Source organism: Vanrija albida (genome assembly GCF_041260175.1).
Source record: "Vanrija albida strain AlHP1 chromosome Unknown contig_3, whole genome shotgun sequence".
In the NCBI taxonomy this organism is placed as follows: domain Eukaryota; kingdom Fungi; phylum Basidiomycota; class Tremellomycetes; order Trichosporonales; family Trichosporonaceae; genus Vanrija; species Vanrija albida.
The window spans coordinates 2120528-2135859 of NW_027191422.1; the positions used below are offsets into that span (position 1 = coordinate 2120528).

The following is a 15332-nucleotide window of genomic DNA, read 5'->3' on the forward strand; positions in this document are numbered from 1 at the left end:
GTCGTCGAGTACGTCGTCCCTTGTCCCGAGACAGCCTGCAGTCCAGGGTCAAGGGCACGATGCATGGCTCATATCGTAGATGCAGGTCCTGGGGTTGGGCCGTTTAACGAGTGGCTTGTTGTGCTTGGTCCGTATGGTAATCGAAGTGGGCTCATAACAACTGCTTCAGGCAATACCAAGGGTTCGTCGGTTGGGTTTCCCCGCGGAACGGTAGCCGTCGTTGGTCCGAGTTGGGGTCACTTGCTCGCTTCAACCTATCCTCTGCTCGGAAACCGCTCCTCGCTCGACCGTTGCTCCTTCCGGACCACATGCATCCCAGCAATGCCCACTGGAGTCGACGACCCTAAGAAAAAAGCAGTCGCGTCGTGGCCTCATCGTCGGCGAGTGCAGACGTGCGCGCGCGCACCGCCCTGGTGCTAGGCGACCAATCTACTGGTAGTTCCCTCAATCGCATGCACTCGGGTACGTTGGGTCCTATGCATCTCGTTATTTTCCTGGCGCTCGTCGTCTGGCACCACCACCCCTTGGCCCCTTGTGCCGTATGCCGGATTGCGACAGGGTGAGGGAGGGGGGGTAGGACCGCATACCATGCATCGTAGCGTGGCCACCCACGCTCCCCCCCTCCCAGGGCCAGCAACCGGACGATAGTCATAGGCCCCAGGGGAAACTGCTTCGACCCAAGAACCCAGCAAGACAAACAATGACCCGCGGGTGGCCAGCCCAGGTACCACCACCAGCCAGCACTACATCTCATCTCTTTTGTCGTCGTCGCCATCGTTCAACATTACATCTCCATCACCTCCGTCGTTAACCCCACGCTTTCGCCACGCCCCGCCATGCAGCGCGTCTGGTGCGCCCTTGTCGGCTGCCCACGGCGCCAAAAGCGTGGTGGGGTCACGCCAGACGGACAGGTCCTTCCAGAATGGCTCACATGGTCAACCGTGAGTGACCCCCCTCTGCACCCGCCGATGGCCAAGAGCAGTACGCTGACTTGCCCGGCAGTTTGTGACGACTGTGGACGGCGAGGTAGTGACAACCGGCGAGGTGGTCAATCTCCCATTGACTTGTGAGTTCTGACGCGGTGGCGTCGGTAAAAAAAAAAATCAGGCGCCTGACGACGGCTCCCAGACTACGGAGCAAGTATTCCATTAGGAGAGGGATGGGAGTACGGCGGCTCGACTTCACCGTCATCGACGACGGCTTCGACAGCCGCGACAACCACTCCGGCGACGTCGCCGGGATCGTCGAGCGCAGCCACCACAACACCAGGTACAACGTCCCTGGGGTCCTCCTCGTCCCTCACCGCCACCTCCTCCTCCCTGTCTTCCTCATCTGCCTCGTCAACATCAAGTCCGAGCTCGAGTACAGGGACATTGGGTGCGTAGATCTGCGCCGTGCGCTTGTTGACCGTGCTTCAGGTTCATCCTCGTCCTTGTCCTCATCCTCGTCATCCTCATCCTCACCATCTTCATCCTCCTCAGTATCATCATCATCTCCCTCCCCGACCATCTCTTCCCTACCCTCAGCAACACCAACACGCTCCACCACAGAATCCAGTGACTCGCCCACGACCGCACAGCATTCGCATCGCAACATCCCTCGCATCGTTCTCCCCTCCGTCCTCGTGCCCCTCTTCGTCCTCGCCCTCCTGCTCCTTCTGCTATGGTGTATTCTAAAGCGGAGAAGAGACAAGTCGGAGCAGCGCAGAGTGGCCGCCTTCGAGCCCGTCTCAACCACCGACGAACCCGATCCATTCCACCACGAAAAAGTGGCACGACACAGCACTGGGGCAGTTGGAGCCGGATCGGGACTAGCACCAGATCCTGGTGTCACGGTCCCCGTTGGTGCGGCTGCTACACTCGGTATCGCCCAGCCCATCATGCGGATATCGCGTGATGACGTCGAGCTTCACGCACCAAACTACGACGAACGCAGACGGTCTGCCTCCTCACTGGGCTCGTCGCAGAGCGGTGACGAGCACTCGGCTCTGCTGGGCGGCAGTCGCGCAGGCAGCGCCCACAGCTCCAAATACAGCCTGACGGGTATTGGCACGGCTGCTGCCGCCGGGTCTGCTGCCCTCATGGCTCGTCTGGGACGGGGCCGTCGACCATCGAACGCTTCTCAGTCGTCAGGAGCGTCGCAGTACTCGACCGACTCGCGCAACGTCAGCGGCAACACCATGGAGCGCATGGTCGGTGTTCAAAGACCCTCCCCCCATGGAACCCCGTCCAGGGCGGCCCTTGGCGTTGCCGGTGCAGCTGCTGGTGTCGCTGGACTCACCGCCCTTGCCGCCGACCGATCGAGCAGTGGTGGCTCCAAGGTCTCTGGCGCACGGTCGGGCAGCGGAGGCACTCGTTCTGGCAGCGGCACTACGCGGGGAGGAAGTGGTGCCACCACGCGGGGAGGGAGCGGTGCCACCCACCACCCTGGGGACCGCTCCGCCAGCGGCGGTACTGACGCCAAACGCTCATCCGGTCGCCTCAGCTCGGACGTCGGCAGTGCAGACCTGTGGTACAACAACCGACAGACGATCACTGCCTCGCCGGACGAGGAGATTGCCGAGGGGGAGGAGGAGTCTCCACCCATCCCCGAATCAATGGCGACACAGGGTAGCAGCGGGCAGTACGTCACCGCAGACAGCGGCAGCATCTCGAGCTACGTGTCGATGGGGACCGACTCGACCCGTTCGATCTACGCAACCCAGGGCAGCGCCAGCTCCAAGAGCAGCCGAGGCAGCAACCGGAGCGGACGGAGCAAGGCGAGCTCGGGGAGCAGGGGGAGCCGTCCAGGCGCCTCAGGTCGAGTGGCTACCACGATTCCCGAAGACGCAGCGATAGGCGGTGCCGGCGCTCTTGCCCTCGGTGCCAGCGCAGCCGCCGTATACCACGCTCGTCGGTCACGTAACAACACCGACGAGTCGGACATTGCCGCGCCGAGGACTAGTGCGGCCGGGTCGGCCACCCCGCCGGCGGGTATCCCTCGGACTCTCGAAGCAGCCGGCCCGTCGGGCGACATCGGCGAGTTCGGCACGCGCATCTTCGTTAGGCAGCCCACTGGGGAGACGGGGAGCGACCCGAACGCCCCGGCGACCTCGTCCATTGGCCGCCCGTCATTCTCGGAACGCAACACGAGCGTCGGGACCTTCGGCACGCCCGTTGAAGAGGACTCGCGAGCGTCGTCAGAGTAAGTGGACGTGCGATACAACCCTAACGCTACAGTTACCCCAGCATCCCCGCCTTCACTCGTGGGAGAACATCCGTCTCGAGCTTGCCTGCGACCTCATCTGTGCCCGAGGGCAACTCCGCAATGAGTTCCATCACCAGTCTGCAGACGCACGCAGGCTACCTCGCCCCAGTAATCGCCACTGGTGCCGCTGCTGCAGGAGTGGGAGTTGCCGCGGCCACTGCGGGAGCCGCACGGCAAGGAACATCATCCCAGTCTCCGGAATCGCACAACCGCTCGACCTCTGCCCTAGCCGCTCCCACCGGCGGTATCCGGCGCGAGAGCACACCTTCCCATCTCCGCCCTGGTGCAGTGCCCATCGACCCAGGATCTGGAGCACTGCTCTCGCCATTCGGTCAGGGTGGCGTCGGGCAGCTCGCCACGCCACACACTGCCGGTAGCGGAGGCAGCTCGAGCGACCACGGACGCAGGCCTGCTCCACGACAACACCCGCTCGCCCACGCACAGCACCCGCTCGCAGTGCCTGCGAAACGTAGCAGCGGGCATTCCGAGGACAAGCGGATCAGCGGCCATACGGACAAGAGCGACCCGGCTGCGCCAATCGCGCCCTCGCGAGTCGCTCCGGCTCTTGGGCCCGGAACTCACATCCCTCGGCGTCAGATGTCCCGCTCAGTTGGTGACCTGATCAACACGACCTCCTCGGCGCCGGTGAGCGCCCATGACAGCAGCCTCTCGAGCGGCGAAGACTTGGGACACCGACCACGCGTGGCCGTGCTTGACGAGTTTGGAGTTGTTCACGACTCTGCTAGCCGGTCGGCACCTCTCCTCAGCCGGACGCTATGGTCAACGGGGAACTCTGCCAACTCGGGCCAGTCGACGGGCACCAGTGCCCTGGGGTCTGTCTCCGAGTACGGCGAGCCCTTTCCACCCATTTCGCCGATATCACCAGCGGCTGTGGTCGGGCCGACGACGCCTGACCGAGCTGTCCGCGGTCGCATCTCAAAGCCAGAGATGGTGGAGCTGCCCCCTTCCCGCGGGACAAGCACTGGGTCTGGCGACCTGAGCGAACTGCCTCTCACCGAGCGACCGCTGCCGCCCCTTCCGCCCATGCCGACCGACGTGTCAGTGTCGCCGTCCACGCCGCGCGCCGGACCAGCGTTCAGGCGAGTTGGTGGTCGGCGCGGCATGGCTGAGGGTGAGGAGTCGCTCCTCAGTCCGCCTCGAGATGACGACGATGACGACGATGACACACCGCGCCGCCAGGCCGGTTGGTCGCCCAAGTGGTTCAAGTGGAGCCCGAACAAGCGAGGCTAGTCAGAAGCAATACCAATAACGAAGGACACAACGATACCCCACACCAGCACATATCACGACACGATACCCGATCTCCTTCACCTTGCATGTCACATATTCGACCTTCATACATCGGTAGAACAATTATTTGGACGAACAGGCAAAACGACTTGCGGCGGCGGTTCCGCTCGCGGATGACGACTGGGTACACCGGCAGTCTACTACATACAGTAGACTTTAATAATGACAAGGCATTGATTGCCCGTAATGACTGCATGCATACTAGACATTAGCAATACAGGTTGGGTCGTGGAGTGGCAGCGAGGCGTGGACATGTGGCACACTGCTACAACAGCGAGCGTTGAACACGCGCTTCCATACCATTATGGCTTCCATTCGATTTCTGGCTCGCGCGTGTACTAGCAGAGCGTACTTGTCGCCGACGAATCGTAGAGTTGAATAATAGGGAGCAGCTCAAAGCCGGGGGTTGTGGCAAGCGGGCCCAATGCACTGATGCCCCAGACTGACGGGTTCGTGGCAGCAGTGGTCGAGATCTCTGAGAGACAGTGGCAGTAGACAGCATCAAACTGTGTCAAGTCAATAGTTGCTGTAGAAAGCACGAGAGAGTGATTAGCATGAGCACCCCCCGACACCAGCAGGCTGGGAGTCGTTGTTGCGCACGGGCCATGTTTGCATGTTTGTTGTGCTGCCACAACACTGCCACCACGCCTCACACCATCAATCACCCTCTCGCCCCCATCAGTCCCCCTCTCGCCCCCATCAGTCCCCCTCTCGCCCCCGTCACTCCATTGGCGCCTGGAATACATGAATATAAACGCCTGCTCCCTCGCATTTCCTTCTACTCTGCACACCACTCCAATCCACGCACACCGCTCCACCGGCGCCTCACCACCTTCACTTCCCCGTCCTAACACAACAACACCACACCACGAACCACATCCCCAACCATGAAGAGCCAGCCCACCTCCGCTTCAGCTTCTAGCAAGAAGGAGCCCACCTCTACTTCGACCTCTGCCAAGCAGGAGCCCAGCGCCGCTCCAGCCCCTCCCAACGCTGTTGCCGGTCCCAGCGCGCCCGCTAACCGCCCCGCTATTACCCGCGTAAGTGCCACTTCTCCGCCTCTTCTCTTCCTCTCCCCCCTTTCCCTGTCCCCCCCGGAACGCCGCTAACCTCCAGGCCGTGAACACGCCCACCGCGATGCAGGCGTACGAGGCGCAGATTGCGGCGCTGAGCCCCCAGATGCTGGAGCGCAACACCCGCCACGCCCTCAGCATCCTCAACGAGGCCATCACCACGATGCAGCTCAGCGCCACCCTGGGCATGCCGCGCGCGGGACCAAACCCGGCTGACATTGCCGAGCGCCACACCGCGCACGCCAAGATGGCCGAGGAGCTCGAGCGCGAGGCCACCAAGACTGTGGCGCGCCTCACCCGCTGGAAGGAGGCGGAGCGCGCTGCTGCCGCGCGCCTCGCTCCCCCCGCCGCTGAGGCCGGCCCCTCCGAGCCCGCGATGAAGGGCGAGGAGGCCGCGCTCGCCGACCGCAACCCCCGCCTGTCGCCTGTCACGGACGACGACCTCCGCGCCGCCTTCGAGCTCATCTAACGTGAGTGGTGTGGTAGATTTAGCTGACAGCAGCAGGAGCCGTTCCCTTCAGACAAGTACTATCCGCTTGTCGTTTCCTTCTCCGTTTCCTTCTCCGTTTCCTTATCCGTTCATATCAATGTTCGCGCGCTCAAAATCATGTGTTCCCCAAGTTGTGTAGCTTCACACGTTTGAAGATGTATAAGTTTTCGTTTTCTTCGTCTTCGTGTACTCGAAGTCGACGCTGTCAACCGTGGCCGCTTCCTCTCTTCCCGGAACCTGTAAGGGCATGCGCCGTGCGGCTCGTCATCGTGGACACACCCGGGAGTGGTAGGAGTCGGCGATCGGCACGGAGGTGGTGGCAGAGTACTCGACCACGGAACCGTCATGACTCCAGACGAAAAGAGGCAACAATAAATATTCGGCCAATATTCAGATGTGACGCGCATACATGTAGCCAGCTGGAAGCTGGAAGAGGGCGGGTACGCTATCGCTCGCGTGGATTCTCAGACGGCCGCTGCGGGGCGCCCCACGTCCAGGATGGCAGCCGAGGACCGAAGACCACAAGGTCAAGGGAGTCGACGAACTCGCTTCCGTCGGGCGTGGGTATGTAGCGCCGGTGGCCAGCCAGCCCCGTGGCTCCCTCCATGAACTGAACCCGATACTCTCCGCTCGTACCCGGAAGCCACGAGCAGGGATGAGCTGCACGCGGCGTTCCAGTGGGACTCGCTGGCCGATCTCGGATGACGAGGCGATCACGTACATGCAGCCCCAGGAGTCCGGGACACGACGCGGCTGTCACGGTTGAGGCCTGGAATGCGGAGGGTCTGGACGTGCCATCGCCGGAGTCGCCACACGAAGGGCGAGGTGGAAGGGGAGGCGAGTGCCGCTGCCGCGCATTGCTGTTGCTCCCGCTGTGGCTGAGGCGGAATCGGTGGCGGAGTCGGCGGAAGCTGCGGGGGAACTAGGCTGGAGGGGGCTCATGGCGAGGACGGGCGTGGCACGAAAAGTCTCCTTCTGATGCCGGCTGGCCCTCGCCGTGTTGCATGTTTGTGGCGCCACCCTCACCACTGCCTGCACCATCACTCCACTCGCTCGCATCACTCACTGCCCCAAAAACGGGGTACATAAACCCCTCGACACTGTACTTTCCTCTCCCAACTCACTCCTCTTACCCACCCACCTCATACAGCAACAACCATGCCCCACGATATCGAGGTCACCCGCTCGATCAGGCACCTGAGGTTGCTTCAAGCGCGCGCCCTGGCCCGCGGCGGGACGAACGGCACCTCGGAACTGCTCGAGCTCCACCACATCATTTCCCTTTACCAGGCGTCTTCGTTCCACCCCCCCAACGACCACACTGCCGAGCATCACCAGACCATGGGCAGGTGCGCCGCGAACATGGAGCACGCGGTCGCCGTGCTCCTCGGCCGCTTGACTAGGTGGAAGCAGCGCGAGTTTGCCGCTGCCGAGGCTCTCTTGGACGCCGAGCTCGAGATGTGCCCCGAGGACGACGAGGTGGACTCGCCCGCTCCGTCTGAGCCGTAACGTGCGTGGCAAGTGGCGGAGTGATGATGGAGCGAGCTACGGCCCAAGCGTTTGTCGGTTTTCATTCTCCGCCGTGTTAGTACAGTCCCAGTAGTCCTTCTCCACATGAGCGCCCACAAAGAGATGCAAAGAAACAATGCACGATGCAAAGAGACAGCGTGCGCTCAAAATGGGAACCAACCCATTGTCGAAAAGCCTGCCCCGGGGCCGTCGAAATGTTTTGCACCGCCACAATCCTCGCCACCACCAGCGCGGTCATCAATCCGCCACTTGTGGCCATCACTCGGCCATCCCTCGCACCCATCACTCGTGGCGGTCAACTCGTGGTCATCACTCCCAATGCCCAGCATGAATAAACACCCCTGTTCTCGCTCTCTCCTCCTTCTCTAAACATCACCCTCTCATAAACAACACGACACCATGCCTCGCGACGTCTCGGCCCCTATCAAGGCCAAGGAGCCCACCCCGGAGGGCAAGGAGCCCACCCCGAAGTCCAAGCCCAGCCCGCCATCGGGCCCCGCGAAGCAGGATCAGGATCCTCGCCCGGCGGCTCCTAAGTCCACCACCAAGACCACCACCAAGACCACCACCAAGGCCAGCGACAAGCAAAAGCCGTACTCGCGCCCCCCTTCCACCGCCAAGACCCCCGCCACCACCACCAAGCCCACAAACAAGGAGAAGCCATCCCCGAGACCCAAGTTCAAGGAGGTACGCCCTCACCACCCCTCCCCCTAGCCGCCACTGACCCGACCCAGGAGCTCGAGTCCTCGCTCGCGCGCCTTCAGAAGATGAACGCCGCGGGGCAGGCGCGCGGCCTCAGCCCCTGGGAGGACGGGGGCGGCTCGGCCCTGCTCTGCCTGCACGCGATCGTCAAGCGCGAGAACGCCACGTTCCGCCTGCCCGAGTTCGACACGGCCGCGGACCACGAGACCCTCGCCCGCTCTATGGGGGCGCTGGAGCGCGAGGTGAAGGTGCTGCTCGAGCTGCTTACTCGCCGCAAGAACGCGGCGCTGAACGCTCTTGAGGACTGTGTGGCGGCCAAGGCTAGGGCGAAGAGGCTTGCCAAGGGCGGCAAGGCGTAGTTGGCTCGTGTGGTCGGTTTGCCTACGTTTGTGGCGGGTGGCGGAGTGATAGGTGAGCTGTGCGCTGAGAGGTTTCTTCTCGTCACCAATACCCTGTTTGCGTGCTCCCAGAGAATTATGTCAAGACACAGCCTGCACGAGTATTGAAAGTAATCACGTTGTCGAAGATGCATGGATTTTCTGATTTTCTAGCACTAAAAGTCTCTTCTGCTCAGCTCGGATCTATACACACTCCGCTTGCGCGGCTAGTCTCTACCACCCCTCGCTTAGTTGAGGAAGTAGTACATGGCCGAGTAGGCGACGCTGCGGAGGTTGCCCTCGATCTTGCACGGGCCGTCGAGCGCGCCGCCGGCCGTCTGGAGGCGGAAGACGCTCTTGGCGAGGTTGCCCTCGATGGGCTCGAGCTGGATCCAGGGGATGTTGCTCGTGCTGTTGTCGGGGGACGGAACGCTGCCGGTGCGCTTGAGGGTGACCGTGTCGCCCGTCTCGGGGTCGAAGAAGCGGGGCGAGATCGAGCCTGGCGTGTTGGGGGTCGCGCTGGGCCATTAGCGGGCAGCTCAAGCGGCGCAGACTTACACAAACTCGTGGAGAAGGCTCGGGGTCGGGTCGGACGACGGGAACTCCTGCGCCGCGAGGAAGAGGGGCGAGAGCCCGTCCGTCACCTTCTGGGCCGGCGCAAAGTTCTCAGTGAGCGCGAGGAGAAGGCCCGCGTCGTAGAGGCTGTGTGGTTAGCGCCACCGTCGTCGGCGACTTACTTGGCGAGCGCGCCAGCCGGGACCCAGACCCCGTTGGTGCACGTGTAGTTCTGGACGCCGCGCGAGGCCGTCGCGATCGTCACCTTGTGCCCGTCCGGGATGGTGAGGTTGGTCTGGTCGGCAGGGAGGGGGAGCACGAAGCTCGCGGGCGGCGCGACGAAGCCCGTGCCGTTGTTGTTCCAGGCCGCGTCCTTGCCGTCCGCAGGGGCCCACTTGCTGCCGTAGTTGGGCTTGTTCTTGTCGCCCTTCCACTTGTCGCCGCCCTTCCACTTGTCGTCGCCGCGCCACTTGTCGCCCTTGTGCTTGCCGCCGTGCGACTTGCCGCCGTACGAGTCGTCGTAGCTGCCCCCGTCGGGCTGGTACGAGTAGTCGGCGAAGCGCCACCAGGGGGCGGCGGTGGCCGAGGCGGCAAGCGTGAGGGTGGTGAAGAGGGCAGCGAGCATGTTGCTGGTGTTTGTTGGTGTAGGTAGAGCTGTAGAGGTGCAGTGGGCTGTAGAGGAGAGGAGCAGTGAAGCTGTCGAGTGGGTGTCGAGCTGATGGGGATGAGACGTGGCCAGAGGGCAGGTTATATACGCGTCGAGGCGCGCCCTCGCCCGCCAAGACAGGCCACAGCTGCCACTGCCACTCACGCCCCGCGCCCCGCGCCCCGCGTTGCTATCAGCGCCTCTCAGTGCAGTCGATCTCGTGGCGATCCAGCACGAGGCGCGGTGGCACCGCGTCCACCCATCGCTCAGCGTTTGACCATCCTGGGACGTGAGGCGGCGTGGCACCGCTCGCTGCTTCCCCTGCCGGTGCTCTGCGCCCCGCTGTGCTCGTGCACCGAGCAAGGCGCCCGTGGCGAGGCTCGCTGCCCCCCGCCCCGCACTGACCTAGCCACCGCTCGCGGCGCGGTGCGGTTACCGGACAGCTACCTACGACGCGCGCGGTGTAGATCTGTGGATCGTGCGAGCTGATGGACGTGTGCCACGCACGAAGGGGGGGGGGTGGCACCGCCGGGTCCACTCTGCGTTAGACAATCCTTCTGTGGGATCTGTGGTGCGGTAGGGCGCCTGCACGCGTCGGCTGGCGTGCCACTTGCTGCGGTTCACTCCTGTGTCTGGTGTGCCATGTACGCCCTGGTGATGCGCTGATATCCCAGTGTGCGCTGTGGCAGGTTGCAGGCTGGGCAGAGTGACCCGCGGCCCATGGCGAGTGGGGATGTGAGGAAGGTCACCGCCACGCGCCACACCGATGCACCGAAGCACTGATGCACTGGTCGCGCTGATTCCCGGCATCGCTCGTGACGCCGTGTGCGGTGGGCCGTAGAGTCGCGGGCTGTGGCGATGAATGCATGAATGGCCGCGAGCGTAGAACTGGGGAGATGCTCTGTATCCCATATCCTTGCGATCCTAGTGGCTACAGGTGCGGGGAAGGTTTGGAATGAATGCGACATTGCGAAGGAAGCCGAGGAATGTAAGTGGTTGGCCCAAGCTGCGCTCTCCGTTGCAGCATGACACGCTCACGTGTCAGCCGTGCGCCGAGTGCCGCGGCCGCCGCCGAGGACTGTAGCTAGCTCCGGCCGGGGACGACGAACGCCGGCCCTTTATCGAGTCGTGTCTGCGCCATCGGCGATGGCAAAGTCGCGTCGACGGATGAGATGTGCGGCCGGCGGCGATGTACGGCACAGCGGCAGCTCGGATAAGTCGCCAAGGCGCCGCTGTATTAGCCAATTTGATTCCGTCGTTAATTGAGCCCTATTAGTCGGCAACTGGACTTGCGGCGGCGGCGGCGGCGGCGGCGAGGATCGGCCGGCTGGCTGGGGTGAGCGGCGGCTCGACTCGATGACCCATTTTACCTAGCGAACACCAGCGACTTCTCGACTCTTTGACTCTTGACCCACATCTCTTGCACTCCCAAAAGGCCGTCAAAAGCGACAGTCCTGCAGCAGCACAATAGCAGCAGCAGCAGCAGCATCATAACAACCCACGCATACACATACTCTTGCATCCCGACCCCCAGTTAATCGCATCCGAAAATGCCCATGCTGTGAGTCGGCAACTGGTGGTGCGATGGCATCACTCAACCGCCGCCGACACCACCACTCGCGCCCGCACCTTCCCCCGCCTCCCTCTAACACACACAGCGAGGAGCCCGCTACGCGGTACAAGCCGTTCCAGCCTACGCCGTTCAAGGAGCGCACATGGCCCGACAAGCAGAGCAAGAAGGCGCCCATCTGGCTCTCGACCGACCTGCGCGATGGTAACCAGTCGCTCGCGAACCGTACGTCCTGCCCCCTTGTCACTGCTAACCGCCCAGCCATGACAAACCTCCAGAAGATGAGGTTCTTCCGCCACCTCGTCCAGATCGGCTTCAAGGAGATCGAGGTCGCGTACCCCGCCGCGTCCGAGACCGACTTTGCCTTTGTCCGCGAGCTCGTCAACACCAACGAGGTGCCCGATGACGTCTGGATCCAGGTGAGCAGAGCAGCGAGAGGCGTAGTCGGGGGCGATCGCCTAACACACCCAGGTCCTTACCCCCGCCCGCGCCGACCTCATCGAGCGCACCTTTGAGGCTGTCGCCGGCCTCAAGCATGTCATCATCCACATGTACAACGCCACCTCGTGCCTGTTCCGCGAAGTCGTGTTCAACAACAACCGCGAGGAGACGATCAAGTGGGTGTTTTGTGTGTGTGTAGTACTCACACTGCAGGCTCGCGACCGACCACACCGCCCTGATCCGCCGCCTGGCCGAGAAGTACTCCAAGTCGCACGGCACGTCGTTCCGCTACGAGTACTCGCCCGAGACCTTCTCGCAGACCGAGACGCCCTACGCCGTCGAGGTGTGCGAGGCCGTCAAGAAGACGTGGCTCGCTGGCAAGGAGTCTGTCTGGGCCGACGGCCGCAACGAGGAGCGCATCATCTTCAACCTCCCCGCCACAGTCGAGGTTGCGACGCCCAACTGCTTTGCCGACCAGGTCGAACAGTTCATCAACGGCCTCACCCAGCGCGAGAAGTGCATCATCTCGCTCCACACCCACAACGACCGTGGCTGCGCCGTCGCTGCCGCCGAGCTCGGTGTGCTCGCTGGTGCTGACCGTGTCGAGGGCACAGTCCTCGGCAACGGTGAGCGTACCGGCAACGTCGACCTGGTCACCCTCGGCCTCAACTACTACTCGCAGGGCTACACCCCCAACCTCGACTTCTCCGACATGTTCGCCATCATCGACACTGTCACCGAGTGCACTGGCCTCCCAGTCCACCCAAGACATCCCTATGCGGGCGACCTCGTTTTCACCGCCTTCTCGGGCTCGCACCAGGACGCCATCAAGAAGGGTCTCGAGGCCCAGAAGAAGCGCGAGGAGGCAGGCGACAACTTCTGGTCTGTTCCCTACCTCCCCATCGACCCCGCCGACGTCGGCTGCACGTACGAGGCCGTCATCCGCGTCAACTCGCAGTCGGGCAAGGGCGGTGTCGCGTACATTGTCAAGACTGCCCTCGCGCTCGACCTGCCTCGCCGCATGCAGGTCTCGTTCTACCAGATTGTTCAGGAGAAGTCCGAGGTCACGGGCAAGGAGATGACTGTCCAGGACATCACCAGCGCCTTCCGCGAGGCCTACAACTTTGGCACGGGCTACAACGGCCGCATTGTGCTCAAGTCGTTCTCGATGGAGAACCAGCGTGCGTCGCGCTCGTCGTCGGTCCTCGGCACGCCCGAGCAGTCGCCCGCGCGCGAGTCGCGTTCGCTCTCGCGCATGACGCAGCTGTCGCTCGGCGAGGCGCGCGCCGAGGCGTCGCCCGACCGCAACGGCCAGGTCAACGGCAACGAGGACCTGCCTTCGGTCCCCCGCAAGATCACTGCGACTGTTGTTGTCGACGACAAGCAGTACAAGATTTCGGGTGAGGGCAACGGCCCGCTGTCGTCGTTCCTCGAGGCGCTCCACGGCGACCTCGGCATCCAGCTCTCGGTCCGCGAGTACTCTGAGCACTCTGTCGGCGTCGGATCCGACGTCAAGGCCGCGACCTACATCGAGGTCATTCCTCCCAACGTCGACCCCAAGGACAAGACCAAGGGTGGCTTCTGGGGTGTTGGTGTCGACGCCGACATTACTGCGTCTGGTCTCAAGGCTGTTGTTTCGGCCGCCAACCGCTGGCTCGGTGACCAGAAGCTCAACCTTGAGTAATGTAGGGGGTGTGGCACGGCTTTTGTATCCATCTTTGTGATGATGATGTAGTGAATTGGTCGCGTGGGTGTGGGCTAGCAGCTGGCTGGCTCGGGCGACGCATCGAGGTAGCCGAGGGGTGGGCGTGGGCCTGGGGGAGTGGGGCCGAGGGGCCGAGGTGGTCGCAGCTAGCTTGCTCGGCGTTGAAGTTGGCCCAGGGTGGATGTACCAAGCAAGGGGCCAGCGGCCAGCGGGAGCAAAAAGTCGAGAGTCGTCGCCCCACCGCAATGCGCATCGCCGGCCGGCTGGCTGGCTGCGAGATGCGTTGCGACATGGGGAGCGTGGGTGGGGTGGGGGGACTTGAGCGCATGCACCACCACCACGACCCCGATCGCTTGCTCGCAATCTCTTCCGCATCGCAACTACTCTGCAAAATCAACGCACGATGGTCTGGCGGACAACAGTCGTGACGTGCACCACGTGCTTTCTGCTAGGTGAGTGGGGAGGGGGGCTGGGGAGTTCGGGCCGAGGGCTGCGGGCGGGGCGGGCGAGACGTCGTCGGCCTGCGCGTCGTCCCCGGCCCAGCCTTCCTCGACGAGACGGCTCCTCCAGCCTGGCTCAACTCGACCTCCCCCCGTCGCGCGCTCGGCTGACGCCCGCCCGCAGGCACAACCTTCACCCACTGGATCGCAGACCACAACGTGCTCTGGCGCTCGCCTGTGACCCCGGCCGCGCTCGAGCAGTCGATCCGGTACTACGCGCTGCTGGGGCACGGGCCCGACGGCCTCGGATGGGTGTACATTGCCGTCGGGGTCGCCGCGCTGCTTGCGGCCGGGGGCAAGCTCGTGTCGGGCTGGCGCGGGAAGGGGGGCGAGGTGCTGTTTGACGGCGCGAGTTTGCGTAAGTCGAGCCGTGAGCCGCGGCAGCGGCGATCGGCGGCGGAGGGGCTGGGCAAGGGTCGCCCGGCGGTGGCCAGCTTGCACGCCAGCAGGCAGGCTGCAGAGGACGGCGATGGGCACGACCACACGCCGCCGGGCCCCACCGAGGGGCTGGTGTCGCACCCGCGCGGGCCGAGCGCCATCTGCCTGCGCGCCTGCTGGCCGATCTGCCTGGTTTCGGATAGCCGCCGCCGCCGCTGCATCGCACGAGCAGCTCCCCACTGACACCCCAGTCCTCGTCGCGAGCATCACGTACAACCAGGTGACCGAGCTGTACCCCAGTGCGTCGCCGAGTTGAGCCGCGTTAGACTGAACTGACACTCCCAGCCCTCGTGTCCTTCCCCTACCCCCTGCCAGAAGGCCTGACCGAGCACGACACGTTCCCCGTGCTCGCGGCGGCGGTGCGCGACCTCGCCAACGACAACATCATCACGAGCGTCATGCTCACCGGCGTCATGCTGCTGCAGGTGGGTGGAGCGGAGCGGTAGAGAAGTGGTAGAGGTACTAACAGCCAGGCCGGACGGTACTACTCTTCGCGTGGGGGCTCCTCCTTCCCCCGCTCGGCTGAGACGTCGCGCGCCAGCTCGCCCTCGAGCTCGCCCGCCGCCGAGCCCGTCGCGCTCAGCGACCGCCTCGCCACGCCGTTCCGCGAGCTCACAGAGGCCGAGGCCCTCGAGCTCCAGGGCAGCGGCTCAGAGGCCGACCCCAAGCCCGCGAGGCGGACGCGCCCCGCCCGCGCGTCGACACGCAAAAAGTAGACTGCACGCTCATAGAAGCCGTGGATATCTTG

The 15332-nt window shown here is 63.8% G+C and overlaps 9 protein-coding genes across 9 annotated transcripts; 8 read left to right on the forward strand and 1 right to left on the reverse strand.

Moving 5' to 3' along the window:
* Positions 1-1159: 1159 nt before the first annotated feature.
* Positions 1160-1560, forward strand: Q8F55_004109 (uncharacterized protein; the record flags this gene model as incomplete). Its single annotated transcript, XM_069352632.1, has 2 exons — positions 1160-1377; positions 1419-1560. The coding sequence occupies 2 exons, from the start codon at positions 1160-1162 to the stop codon at positions 1558-1560; spliced, it is 360 nt and encodes a 119-aa protein (XP_069210050.1).
* Positions 1561-1879: 319 nt separating this feature from the next.
* Positions 1880-3187, forward strand: Q8F55_004110 (uncharacterized protein; the record flags this gene model as incomplete). The annotated part of the gene is made up of 1 exon (XM_069352633.1): positions 1880-3187. One exon carries the CDS (start codon positions 1880-1882, stop codon positions 3185-3187), a length of 1308 nt encoding a protein of 435 aa, XP_069210051.1.
* Positions 3188-3306: 119 nt separating this feature from the next.
* On the forward strand, positions 3307-4497 carry Q8F55_004111 (uncharacterized protein; the record flags this gene model as incomplete). The annotated part of the gene is made up of 1 exon (XM_069352634.1): positions 3307-4497. One exon carries the CDS (start codon positions 3307-3309, stop codon positions 4495-4497), a length of 1191 nt encoding a protein of 396 aa, XP_069210052.1.
* A 947-nt stretch (positions 4498-5444) lies between these two features.
* Q8F55_004112 (uncharacterized protein) lies at positions 5445-6099 on the forward strand (the record flags this gene model as incomplete). Its single annotated transcript, XM_069352635.1, has 2 exons — positions 5445-5597; positions 5674-6099. 2 exons carry the CDS (start codon positions 5445-5447, stop codon positions 6097-6099), a joined length of 579 nt encoding a protein of 192 aa, XP_069210053.1.
* A 1179-nt stretch (positions 6100-7278) lies between these two features.
* Q8F55_004113 (uncharacterized protein) lies at positions 7279-7629 on the forward strand (the record flags this gene model as incomplete). Its single annotated transcript, XM_069352636.1, has 1 exon — positions 7279-7629. One exon carries the CDS (start codon positions 7279-7281, stop codon positions 7627-7629), a length of 351 nt encoding a protein of 116 aa, XP_069210054.1.
* Positions 7630-8049: 420 nt separating this feature from the next.
* Positions 8050-8711, forward strand: Q8F55_004114 (uncharacterized protein; the record flags this gene model as incomplete). The annotated part of the gene is made up of 2 exons (XM_069352637.1): positions 8050-8337; positions 8385-8711. The coding sequence occupies 2 exons, from the start codon at positions 8050-8052 to the stop codon at positions 8709-8711; spliced, it is 615 nt and encodes a 204-aa protein (XP_069210055.1).
* Positions 8712-8977: 266 nt separating this feature from the next.
* Positions 8978-9909, reverse strand: Q8F55_004115 (uncharacterized protein; the record flags this gene model as incomplete). Its single annotated transcript, XM_069352638.1, has 3 exons — positions 8978-9248; positions 9288-9431; positions 9467-9909. The coding sequence occupies 3 exons, from the start codon at positions 9907-9909 to the stop codon at positions 8978-8980; spliced, it is 858 nt and encodes a 285-aa protein (XP_069210056.1).
* A 1571-nt stretch (positions 9910-11480) lies between these two features.
* LEU4 (2-isopropylmalate synthase (Alpha-isopropylmalate synthase) (Alpha-IPM synthetase)) lies at positions 11481-13625 on the forward strand (the record flags this gene model as incomplete). The annotated part of the gene is made up of 5 exons (XM_069352639.1): positions 11481-11491; positions 11589-11725; positions 11762-11919; positions 11972-12117; positions 12155-13625. The coding sequence occupies 5 exons, from the start codon at positions 11481-11483 to the stop codon at positions 13623-13625; spliced, it is 1923 nt and encodes a 640-aa protein (XP_069210057.1).
* A 424-nt stretch (positions 13626-14049) lies between these two features.
* Positions 14050-15300, forward strand: Q8F55_004117 (uncharacterized protein; the record flags this gene model as incomplete). The annotated part of the gene is made up of 5 exons (XM_069352640.1): positions 14050-14098; positions 14271-14504; positions 14776-14823; positions 14870-15009; positions 15058-15300. The coding sequence occupies 5 exons, from the start codon at positions 14050-14052 to the stop codon at positions 15298-15300; spliced, it is 714 nt and encodes a 237-aa protein (XP_069210058.1).
* Between the last annotated feature and the right edge of the window lie 32 nt (positions 15301-15332).